Genomic DNA, 12,533 nt, shown 5'->3' on the forward strand with positions numbered 1-12,533 from the left:
ACATCCTTTTCACTGACATTTCCCCCAATGCAGCAATGCGCGCTCCCAAAAGCCGATTTCCAGGCCAGCAGCAGAGGAGGGGGGCTTCCAGCGCGGGAGCGCGCATCCGAAACTCAATCCGGGCACGCGCCGGCCTATAGAGCGGCCGCTGATTGGCCGGGGCGCAGCTCCATCTGCACACGTCACGAGCACTGCTTACAATAAATAAACAGCGATGGAAAAATGTCTAAAAAATGACCCCCCAGCCCCGACCCCCCCACAGCCTCGCGGAGCGGCACTTCCGCTCACTGACGCGCGTAAAAACGCACGAGAACGTGAGCCCGAAAACTTGGAGCAGAAATGTTTGGGTCCGGTCCGGAGGGGGGGGAGCTCGGCCAGAACCTGACAGCCGCCCGCTGCCCCCGCCTCAGCCCGGCTCCCCGCTCCGGACACCCCCGGCAGCCGCGCGCGAGCGAGCAGCGGCGCATCCACACGCGCACTCACACTATTCCAAGCGAGCTTACCTACACAGTGAATGAGTTTGTGCCTCCAAGAGTCAAGTTCCTGCCGAAAGCCGCGCCTCTCTACCGTGCATTGCTGCCTTTTGCACAGACTCGCCATTTTCTATCGGCCCCTCCCGTGGGCGCGCACATACTGCTGGGTGCTTCCCTGCGCGCACGTCACCGGTGCTTTTTATTCTAGGGCTGGGTGGAGAGATATGAAGGGGACGGGGCTGCAGCATCCCCCTTTCTATACCGCCGCTCGTCCCACCCACCGAAAGTGCCCCCTCCCCTCACGCTCCGCCAGCATCTCTGCGCTCGCGCGCGCTGCCATTGGTCAGCGGGATGTTTGTCTGTTTTAGGGCTGGATAGAGAGGAGCACATGGCGCCTGCGCTCCGAATTCATCGTGGCTTAATGCTATGTGTGTCAAAGGGCGAGGGAGTGCCTGCCGCGCGGATTGAAGCGCGCGGCGATCGGGCCGGCACGCGCCCGTCTCACCCGCTCCAGGATGCGCGCATTTGGAAAGCTGACATGTCAGGTTCGATCACGGGAAAAGATTCTCATTTCCGGCATCAACTGACCTGCAGAGCGCGAGGCCGCTTCAGGAGGAGCACGTGACCCGCAGATCCAAACTGACCCGAGCAGGAAATGGAGGCTTCCCTAAAATAGTTAGGGAGCAAAAAATAGAAATCCAAACTTTTGCTTCAGTGGCAATTAAACAAATGTACAAAAGAGTTATTTTTTTTTATTTAAAGTTAAATTTTAAAGGATGAAACACACAAAAAACCCACAATGGGTTGTTTTTAACTCCACTTCGAGATTAAAAGGGGAGTAAGTCTTAAATAAAATATTGAAATATAAAAGTCAGGATAAAAATTAGATAAACATTTTGTAGAGTACATTCTCATTTAAATACATAAATTCCAAATTAACTGGAAAAAATGTTAAAGTTTTTTATGATGTGATAAGAACAATTATTTTCTGATGAAAAAATGTTTGGGGGCAAGTTACTAAGAGTCTTTCTCATTGATATTGATATGTAAAACTTTCGTCATTTTCAATTGAATGTATTATTTTATAATTATTTTGACTTTATTGTCTTTTTATCTTGTGTTTTACCCTGTTTTTTGCTTCCTTTTTGAAGTGATATTTAAATAAAGTGATAATAATGACATGTCTGCTGTGTTGTGAGATTTTAACATTTTAATTAAGGCGCTCTTTGCTCTTATTTTCCCACTTTTTGATGTTTTTTTTAACTGAAATAACAGAAATAAAGGATGTTATTCTTTGGGAAAAACACAGACTTTGGTCAAATGTTTCCTTTAATGTTAAAAATCTAAACATGTAAATTATCTTCCCAGAAATGAAACGCATTTAACAGTTTTTTTAATGTGTTTTGGGTCACCTTGATTCTTCTGATTAATTGAACTTTTGGTTAATTATGTAGAGTGTGCGGCCCTGAATTCCAGTCACCTTTGGGATAAAAACCAGGATCCCTGCAGCTGTTTGAGAGCATTAAAAGACGAATAAATCAAGTTGTGTAAAAGTGGCCAAAACGCGGGTCTAATCACCAAATGTAGCCGTGAGATGACAGCGTGTCGTTAACGGGAGTCTCTCCGTTCTTTTATGGGGCAGCAGAGACGCCGCCTCACATTAAATAAAGGGAAGGGAAGGGCAAACGCTTTCACACACAGCCACTTTGGCTAATTAAGTGTTTGGACCCGATGCCCTCGACAAAGATGGCTGCCGCGGCAGGCTGGGCGGCCCACGGGATCAGCCAATGAGAAGCCGGCTTGTATCGAGGTGGCGCGCTGACAGCCAATCAGAAGGCGGCGCCTTGGAAAGCCGCTGAGGCAGCTCCGCCAGGAAACGGCGACGGGAAAAAAGGAGCTAAAAAATCGGTGACAGGGACAGAAACCCCGCACCTGCCGAGGATGTAAAGAAAAGGGCGGGATTTGACTTAAATAAAGCAGGTAAAGGCTTTTGTTTTCCTCCTCGGGGCCCGCTCCGCGCGCCGCTGTGTCCGTGAAGGCGTCACGCCGGCAGGATGAAAGGGATTAGGGCGCCGTTACTGTGGCAACATTCGGTGGAGGGATGCTCACTCCTCCTCCCGTGAAACCTAACAGGAGCAGCAATTATTGAAACAAGAACCGGGCCTCGGTTGGGCTGTTTTTTCATGCCTCGCGCGTTTTCTAAACGTTAGCTTGATGCTCCTGAATGCACCTGAGCTGTTCAAAGACCCACAGAGCAGAAAGCCACGAAACAATCTGTTATCATAAAAAGATGTATGCAGTGTTTCACTGAACTGAACCCAATTATGAATAAAGGTTTTGACCTCAAAACCATCATACTACCACCGCCATGTTTACTGTTGCTCTTCACCTGAACAGCAGTTTTTTTTTTGTTTGTCTTTCTGCAGATTATTTATTTTTATTTTTTTTAAATGATGTTAAATTTCAAACACAGTAAAAATAAATGCAGTTAAAAATATTCTGTGGATGGAAACCTGATGAAGTGGACATTAAGAAGAGCCTATCGTGATGCTAGCAGCAGGTGGAGGGTTAGCATTCCTGCAGCCGCGGGCTCCTCATTCCAGTAAATTCATGTCAGGCTGCAAATTTATTGAGATTTTAACTTTTTCTGTTTTTATTCATTCATCATCATTCAAAAGAAAAAAAAATAGAATAACATTTTCTATTTTTTGGAGAAGGGGTCAACATATCCCGGACGAGCCCCCATGTTACGTCCCCTATGGGAAAACCTGGCTCAGGTCTAGGAGGGAAAATAGAAAAGGGGACAATAACAACAACTGGACATTAATAAGAATAAAAGGAACACAGTTTATGAAATAAAGGGAATTTGTGTCCTAACAGAAAGAACACAATGAAACAATTAGAGCGCTGGTCCAAACAAAAAGACAAACCAAAGGGAATTGGAAGCCAAACATAAAATAAGTCATGGGGACAGCTGACCCAGCAGAGTCAGCAGCTCCTGCTAAGGGCCGCCTAACCAAAACTACCTGAAGAAAACAAATAAATAAAGCCGGCAAACTAAGACTACCAAACCCCAAACTAAAATAACAAAACCCAGCTGTGTAAGACTGCTAAGGAAGAAAAGAACAAAACATACCAGCGCAACTCAAAGAAAAAATACAGGAAATAAACTAATAAATATGTTTTTTTAAATAACGTGGATTTAAATTTTATTGGTAGATCTTTTGGAGGTTTTAAACTTGAATTATTAAATGTCTTCCATCAGATTTTCTTAATGCACCAACTGGAAAAAATTCTTTAAAAAATATTTTTTGAGTTTTTGATCATTAAGTGATAACATTTTCCTCATATTTTAAAAAGAACTTGTCCTGAAAGTGAATTTCCTTTTTTCTTCAGATCTCCAGAGGTTTTTAATGTTCAGATTTTTAGATTTATGGGTTATTCTTCTGCTCCTGGAGGCTCCTGAAGTGGCTTTTGGGCTCCACAGGAAGGGTGGGAGGAGTCCAAATGAGCTTCCTCCTGAATCTCCCTTTTCAAACCTCCACGTGCGCTACAACCGCGCGCTACAACCGCGCGCTACAACCGCGCGCTACAACCGCGCGCTACAACCGCGCGCTACAACCGCGCGCTGCGCCGCCTCTGTGTGATTGATTGATCCCTCCAGGTCTGAAGGGAGTTTCTGTGTCTCCTCAGGACCCATGACCCTGACACGAGGATCCTTCACCTACTCCAGCGGGGAGGAATACCACGGAGAATGGAGAGAAGGCAAGCCCCGCCTCCTCGGTCACGCCCCCATCCATCATTACTGCAGGAGCATCAAAGCGTGTGTGATTAGGAAGAGCATGTCAGAGCGAATAACGTGATGAAATGTGTCTCATTTCTAAGATTCAGTCTTGATGTTGATGTTGTCTTGAAGGAGAAACCTGACCTGAGTCTGTGAGGTCAGAAAGTCCTAAAGTCCTGCAGGAGTTTCTGTCAGAAACTCGGTTTTTCTGGGCTCGGCTGCAGGTCGGCACGTTTCAAACCTGCAGCAAACGTCCAACGTCTCACATGAATATGTCATGAGCGGTCCCGCTCGGAGCCGCCGGCTGCTTCCGAGGTGAGGGATGCAGGGGTGTACTTACTTCTGACTCCATGGGACGCGCCTACTTTTTGACTGGAATGTGGGTCACGGGAGATGAATGCAGGCAGCAGCGGAGGAGCGTTTCCCAACATTTAGGTCATCTGAATAATTAAGATCAGCAGTGATGGGGAGGACTCCGGAGGTGAAACAAAAGCTGCAGAGACGTTTGCAGGTTTCCTCTGATGCAGCGGAGCGGGACTCGAACCTGCGGATCAGTGAGAGGGTAGAGGAGCTCTGACCTCACGGCTCCAATTAAAGAAGGACACGCCCCCTTAAGTCGACCAATGTACAGTTTTTAGGTTAACTTAAAAAATGTATTTAAGCTTCTTTTTTTCTATAGTCAGCATGCTTGGCCCCGCCCCCTTTCACCTTCCTCGCTGTGATTGGTCATCCTGTGACTCATGAGCATGCTGTGGATGTATTTTGCATCAGTCAATAGATGAGTAGGAAAACTATTTACTTATTCAAAGGCCTGAAAGGGAGAAGCGAGTCGATGCAGGAGCGTCACATCCGTGCCGCTGCAGCCGCTGCAGACTCGGGTCGCTGCTGGATCTGCACGCTGCGCCACAGACGTGCAGAAATCCTCACATTTCATTTGGAGTAACATTTGTCAGTAGAAGCAGGAGGCGCTCCACGCTCCGGTGGTTTCTGGCCTCCTGACGGTTCAGAGATGGTTCTGGAGCTGCTGATGACCACATCAGAGGCGTGCTCCTGCAGAGCGGCAGCGTTTGACGAGCCCCGCCTCCTCCCGGCGCAGATGCTGCTGAATATTTTAGGACTGATGGACCGCCTCTGCAGGTGATGGATCTTCAGCGGCGGACGGAAATATGGATCAACAAATAATCATTTCCAGGTGGAGATTATTGATGTCGGCTCATCAGTCACCAGGCGCTGCTGTCCACCATCAAATTAGAATATCTGCCTAAAGGACGAGGGGGGAGGGGTCTCACACGGAGCAGGGAGGGGCCGATAACCAATGTTTTCCCTGCATCTGTGACTGATAGCTGATTTTTGTCGACATTTAAGGTTCCTATTTAAAGTTAAACTTGAAGTCCTCGGAGTGAAATGAGTTCTCCACCTTTGATCCATCCCTGGAGGAGCGGTGAGCTGCAGACACAGCCGCACTCAGGAACATTTGGTGGTTTAACCGCCATAATCCAAACTTCAGACAAATCTGTGCAAAATTCTGTGAAAATAAACATTTCCTTTAGAAAAAGAGGATAGTTCTTTGAAATTAAGTAACAAAAATAACAGAAGATTCAAACTTTGTTAAACTGGTATTTTCTAAATATGCAGTAATAATAAACGTGAATAATCATGTCTGTAAATTTGTTATTGTGATCATATATGAATCATTGGAGTCAGTCGCCGCATATTATGGTGCGTGGAAAAAAACGTCTCCATAAATCCGTATTTGGAGGAAGACTCCTGGTTGTGTCTGTAAACAGAAGATTTATGTTATCGTATCTCTGAAGCTGAAGGTTCTTCTCTGGTTCCTCACTGGGTCTCTTCTCAACGACACCTTCTAAATGGGTCTTTTTGTTTGGCTTTGATTAGCTTTCAGCTTTGGGATAAAAGCTCGGACCGCTAGCGATGTTAAAGCATACATTAGTTAGCTTTGAGCTTTGGGCTGGCTTTGTTTTTAATATAGTTAGTGGTCTGCTAGTTTGTGTTTAGCATAGTGAGCAGTTCGCTAGTTTGTGTTTAGCATAGCGGTCTGCTGGTTTGTTAATCATTTTGATGGAACGTTAGGTCATAGGTTCATTGGTGACTCTAAATTGCCCCTAGGTGTGAATGTGAGAGTGAATGTGTGTGATTGAGGCCCTGCGACAGACTGGCGACCTGTCCAGGGTGTACCCCGCCTTCGCCCTTCAGTAGCCGGGATAGGCTCCGGCACCCCGCGACCCCGAAAGGGAAGAAGCGGTCTGGAAGATGAATGAACGTTAGGTCATGACCACGATGACCGTGAACTGCAGCAAACTTCAGCACGCCAAACGTGTTGTGTCCGTTTAGCCGCCTCCTGGTTACCGCTGATGCAGCGCTGGAACCTCCCAAAGTAAATGCAAACAGCAGTTCATGAACGAGATCAAAGCTGGAGCTCCACGCTCGGCGGAGAAAACTGGATCCAGGAAACTTGTAATATCGAGTAGAAAACATACAATCATCAAACGCTTTACCTCCCATCCGGATTACTGTCTTCAACAACCAGAATACATTTTCCAGATCCATAGAAGAGATTTCCAACAGTTCAAACCCAACAGGTTGTCTAGCTTCCTAGCCCCTCCCCTTGGAGAAGGTTTGATGACATCATATCCTGTCAAGATGGCGACCATTTAGAAGTCTTCAAACAGCCGAGAACAAAGTTTTCCAAACTCTTCCTGCTTTTGTCCAAACTCTGATGAAGCCTCTGCAGGAATAAAACTTTTTCAAATTCTCTTTTCATACTTTGAGAAACTTCAGGAGAAGTTTTCCAAATCAATTCAGATTTTGGTTCATCGACTTCCTGCACAAACACAAACTCTGGCGTTCCCAAATACTCTGAAGAAACCTAAAACGACCCAAAACGGCGGTGAAACGGGAACCTGCTGTTCCAGGACGCTGCGGGACAATAAGAGTCGGATCAGTGACTCCCAGCCAAACCAGTCCGGCTGTTTTCTGCTAATTGTGCGGAGAACAAACTGTTTCCTCCCGCTGTGGGTCCAAACTCTGGATGTCTGATCCCTGCCCAAAAGGTTGCTCCGGTGTTGTCCTCCAGTCAAATACAGGTTCAGGTAGTGCGATCTGCCGCCTCAGCAGCCGCGCCGGCACCAGATGGTGTCCGCGTGCACGTGAGCGTGTGGAGTAATTACTGACTTCACTCCGTCACCTTTTTCTGTCCTTTTTTGTTGTTGTTTTTGCTGCTGCAGACAGCCTGTTTGTGTGCAGGTTCATTTAGCTGATGTGACTCACCGTCACTACACCCACTTGTCTCCTGGCGCTCCAGTCTAGCATGAAATCCTGCTTTAATTAAAAGCTGCCTGGGCTAACTGTGTTTTAGCATACTCGTCATCCCGGTAACACAAAGCCTCAGATTGACAGCCGTCCTGGAACCACACCAGAGGCTTCGCCGCTTCGGTTTGTTTCTGCGCCAGCTGGCGCTCATCTCCCCCAAAAGCATCGGGGACCCGGTCCTCTGGGGTCTGGAGCGCCCAGCACCTCACGGGTTTGGAGCCACAAAATAAACTCCGTGGAAAACTACAACTCCCACAATATGAGGAGACACCTCCGACCACACGGGTCCAAACCCGGACGGTTCTGGTGTGTCCAGCCCTCCATGAAACCTGCGGCGATTATACGACACAAGGAGAACTCCCGACGATCGGGATCAGATCTGGATTGGGTCATTTCCATCTGGCGTTCACACCAGACACAATTCGTGGGTCAGAGTCGCCGCTCATCCAATGACACTCCCGACACGTGTGGGGGAGATCAGATTGATTTATTTTAAAGCGTCAGTAATCCCGTCTCCACGTTCATGAGATCATTCAGAGACTCCGTCATCTGCAGGATCTGAATGACGGCGCTTTCAGCGGTACTTCTGTCTCTCTGCCACCCAGGCTGATGACTTCCTGACTCACATTAGTCCGAGAAATAAAAATAAAAAGTTCAGGACCAAAAGAATCAGCTTCTCCTCCATGATGGTTTTGACTCCACCCACTGATTACATCATCAGCACGTCACAGGCCCAAATTCCTAATTTGTTGATGTGACACAGATTCTTCACCAAAGTTCAAATATTTCAGTTTGTTTTGAACCTTATTTAGAACATTAGAAACAGTCCTAACAGACAACAAACGAACAACCAAAAACAATAAACAGAATAAAGTGTTTAAAAAAGGAAGAAAATAAAATAAAACTAATTTAGCTCCACCCTCTTTACTAACTTATATTGGTCATAAGGCACAATGAAGGCAAAAAAGAAAACAACAGCATATAAACAAGTGTACGTACCCATACGTACTATATGCACATGTATACGCGATAATACATACCACAAATATCTGTACATACACAATTAACAATCATTTATTTATGCCTATATAGTCATTAAAGTTTAAATTGTCTGATTGTTGGACTATTTTGGATTTGGTCAGTTATACTATTCCACAGTCTTGCACCACAAAATGAAATACAGAATTGTTTTTTTCATGTATGAGTTTTATGTATTCTAACTCTGTATATTTGAACCCTGAAAACAATGTAACGCCTGAAACGCTCGGGCGCCATAAACCGCCGCAGGACCTTTGAGCATTGACCCAACAGAAGCTGGACGCCTTTGATGCACGAATGTGGACGCAGCTTTAGAAAATAATCGGTTTCCGGCGCTTTTCTCCTTCACCATCTACTGGAACGATGGTGTTAACGGTTGAAAAGTTATGTTAAAGATTTTCTGGTGCTAAAGAGTTAAAAAAGGGAAAAAAGAGCCAATTTTAAAGGTGTGTTTTCCCATCTCAGAACTCTGCAACATTCATGAGATTACTTCAAACTGTAAAAACCCCAAACAGTTTTTTGTGTCTTAAATGAGACACCAGAGCATTTTAGGGGGTAATTGTGAAGCATGTGCTGCTCAGAGGAACATTCAAAATGTTCCCACCCTGAACACCTCCGCCGCTCTGCTGGGACTCGCACTTCGTCTACCTTTTCCTAAAACACTTCCCTGTGATTTTGCACTTCCAAAAAGAGCGCGATTCCTCTCCCCGCTCCGTCTGGCGGCGCCGGCGTGAGAGTTTGGAGTGTGCGCTTCAGTCGTGTTGTCATGAACACAGACTGTGTCTATGCATGCAAAGTCATTGTTTGCACACAAACACGGAGGTGTGTGTCAGGCGGAGGTCTTCCGTGTCGCATGAATAATTCAGTCGGGCTCGGGCTGAGAAGACAAGCCCAGAGGCGATCGGGTTACAGGAAGTAGTTCTGGTGCGTCCACGACAGCCGAGCCAGAAAGCGGCCGCCGTCCGTCGCTGCCCGTGCGGTCATTTAACATCGACGCATTACCGCTATTGATTGACATAAAAGCCGGACAAATGCAGCTAAACAGTAATTAGCAGGAGGAGCTGGAGGGAGGCGTTACGGAGACGCTGGAGGACAGATTAGAGCCGGTCCGGAGGGACCGCATCCAGGAAACGGGGAGGAAATGACCGTCCCACGGCCGCAGCAGATAATCTGCACTTTTAGCAGGAATAAATTCTTCTCTGTGCTCACGCCGCCGCTAGATCTCATTCATACTCTGCTGCTGGCGCTTCTTTCCATACGTCTGTGGCCTCTTTGACTCCTACGTTTCTCTGGCCGATCCTTCCAGTTTCCGCCGCGGGCGGCAGCTCCAAACCCGCTCTTTCTGCAGTAATGTATGGATGCGGTCAGTTCCAGGAAGGGAAGTTCTCTGAAAATGGAACGCAGATCCTCAGATTTAGTTTCCACCAAATCTCTCTTCCAAATCTCCCGTGAAAACCCAGCCGAGATTAGGCAGAGAGCGGCCCTCTAAGCAGCCTGACAGATGGACTGCCTAATTTACTTTGCCATTAGCTGGGAGCAAGCGACAACACGAGCCTCACCCCTGCCTCACCCCCTGCCAAGCGCCCTCCTCCAGCAAATCCCCGTCCACGCCGAGGCCGCCCCCCACCGCCTCTTCAGATCTTTTACTCGTCTTTATGATCCAGCAGTTTCACTGCTCTCCTGAAATCTCATTCCTCTGCAGGGGGAGGCTCCTCATTCAGAATCCCTCCAGAGAGAGAAGCAGAACCTTTCCTCCCTTTCCTCAAACATGTGGGAAGATGAGACCTGCTGGCGTTCTCCTGCAGGAGCCAAAACCTTCAAACTAATCTGAGAATCCAGAAGAGCGTCTGTCGTTCTGGTCTTCTTCACCATGAACCAAACCATCATCAGAGCTTTAGTCACAGATGTCCTGGTCAAACCTGCACACAAATGACCTCAGGAAACATGAAGATCGTAGAGCGCTCAGAGAACCGTGGAGAGAAAATGTTCATGATTATCTACGGGCGTGCTGCGGGCGACAGATCTATGTGAAGGAGGAAGTAGGTGAGGTGTCATAAGGATTTTCCTTTTATGAACCCCCCATTTCCTGCAGACTGAAGGATCCTGTAGTGCTGTTCCACACAGTTTCATTCCCAACTCGTCACATGTTTCGTTTGGTTGAGGAACCTCCACCTCACTTTTGATGTTTTGGCTGTTCCCATTAAATCAGGGGCCCCTAACCTCTGGGCCACGAACCGGAACCGGTCCAGTATCAGGCACCCTAACCCGATAACGGTTTAAAAGTTAAAGTTAAAGTCCCATTACGAGGTCTGTCAAATTGTTTTTGACCCCTCCCCTGGGGGAGCGGTGAGCTGCAGACGCAGCCGCGCTCAGAACCATTAGCTGGTTTAACCCCCGATCCAACCCCTTAGTGCTGAGTGTCAAGCAGGGAGGAACTGGGTCCCATTTTGGAGTCTTTGGTATGACTGGGGTACCAGCCCTGGATGGGTCACGAGGACCACCCCGTGGTACCCCATCCAGTACCGCGTCTCCAGGGTTGCAGACCCTTGATTTTACAAACATTGATCACCATTTATGTTAACGTTTGCTAATGTTAGCTACGGAGTCGTCAGGTACTGTAAGCTAGGACAGTGTAAACAAAGGGATGATGGGGTATCAGTGAAAGCTTACTTCCAGGCCAACGGTCTCCGCCAAAACTCAGAGGTGAATTTCTGATGAACTTCGGCTACATTGCAGAAAAATGTTTTAAAAGAGCGACACCGTTTTTTTTAAAGATTTTTAAGTCCTAATGAAGAGAACGACTTTACCGTAGAAAATACAAATAGTTGGAGTTCTAAGGAGGACTCTGTCAAATTCTTCTGGCTTTAGGGAGGAATGAAGCTTTAAAGACCTGCAGTAAACATTCCTTAAGCTTTTCCAGGACGAGGTGAGGAAAATCCTCATGGAGGTTTTAGAAATGCCGTTCATAGTTTGATCCCCTCGGCCGCCGCCCCCGTGGGATCCAGTCCAATCACGCGCCGGCTGAGGCTTGTAGAGTCTCAGATGTCGCATTTTGTGTTTTCTAAATTTCTCCCGACACTTCCCGCTTTGACCTTGGCTGAAACACAAGGGGAAGCTCGTAAACGGCCACGAATGAGCTGATAAGACTCCGGCTGCCGAACTATCAGCTTGTCTTTTGGACCCTGTTCCAACAGGACTGTTGGAGTCTTATCAGCTCCCCTGTTCCCAATTAGTTTATCAGCAATAAATGATTACGCTGCGGAGGCCTTCCAGAGACCGAAATCCCCCTCCTGACCTGAAAAACACTTCATCTTTCCTTAAAGCTGTAAAAAAGCTGCTCTCAAACCATTTTTTGTCTCAAGGTTCACATTGATGGAAGCCTCACTCAATAGTTAGTTCTGGTGTTCTGCAGGGCTCCATCTTTGGTACCCTTGTGAGGTTCTGCTGTTGATAGACGTTCCTCAGCTCTGGATCCTCCAGAACATGTGTCAAAGTCAAGGCCCGGGGGCCGGATCCGGCCCTCCAGTAATTCTATCCGGCCCTCTAGATCTTTTTATTTTATTGTTATAAATGACTCGATGTTATCTTGAGCTCATTTCTAACTTGTATAATTTTGACAAAATATATTTTTAAGGAGAGTAAAATATTGAAAGTTATTTAAGGTTTAAGTTGATTTATTCTGGAATAATATTCCTGCTTTTTTATTATTCAGAATTATGTTAAAAAGTTACAGTTTTATCACTGCCCGGCCACTGAAGGCCACATGATATGGTCCTGCCCTAACCTTGGCAAATACTGGGGGAGTATTTTTCAGGTTCTGTCCCACATTGTTGGAAAAAACCTTACACCTGATTTCCATATTGGTATTTTTGGAACAATGACACCCCAACATAAAATGAACAAATTTC

At 46.7% G+C, this 12,533-nt stretch overlaps 2 protein-coding genes across 4 annotated transcripts in view; one reads left to right on the forward strand and one right to left on the reverse strand.

Moving 5' to 3' along the window:
- lcor (ligand dependent nuclear receptor corepressor) overlaps window positions 1-732 on the reverse strand; it is an 85,673-nt gene extending 84,941 nt beyond the window's left edge. The window contains exon 1 of the mRNA XM_024290043.2: window positions 504-732. Within this exon, the coding sequence (XP_024145811.1) occupies window positions 504-600 (97 nt within the window). The 5' untranslated portion in view covers window positions 601-732. The remainder of the gene's footprint in view (window positions 1-503) is intronic.
- Window positions 733-2,296: 1,564 nt separating this feature from the next.
- The window catches only part of LOC112156928 (MORN repeat-containing protein 4), a 30,182-nt gene continuing 19,945 nt past the window's right edge, over window positions 2,297-12,533 (forward strand). For all 3 annotated transcript variants that reach the window (XR_004948675.1, XR_004948677.1, XM_024289296.2), the window contains exons 1-2: window positions 2,297-2,453; window positions 4,167-4,238. Coding sequence is in view for 1 of the 3 variants with exons in the window: in XM_024289296.2 (XP_024145064.1) it covers window positions 4,172-4,238 (67 nt within the window). In the remaining 2 variants the exon portion in view is untranslated. The remainder of the gene's footprint in view (window positions 2,454-4,166; window positions 4,239-12,533) is intronic.

Source organism: Oryzias melastigma, linkage group LG1 (assembly GCF_002922805.2).
Source record: "Oryzias melastigma strain HK-1 linkage group LG1, ASM292280v2, whole genome shotgun sequence".
NCBI classification, from domain to species: Eukaryota; Metazoa; Chordata; class Actinopteri; order Beloniformes; family Adrianichthyidae; genus Oryzias; species Oryzias melastigma.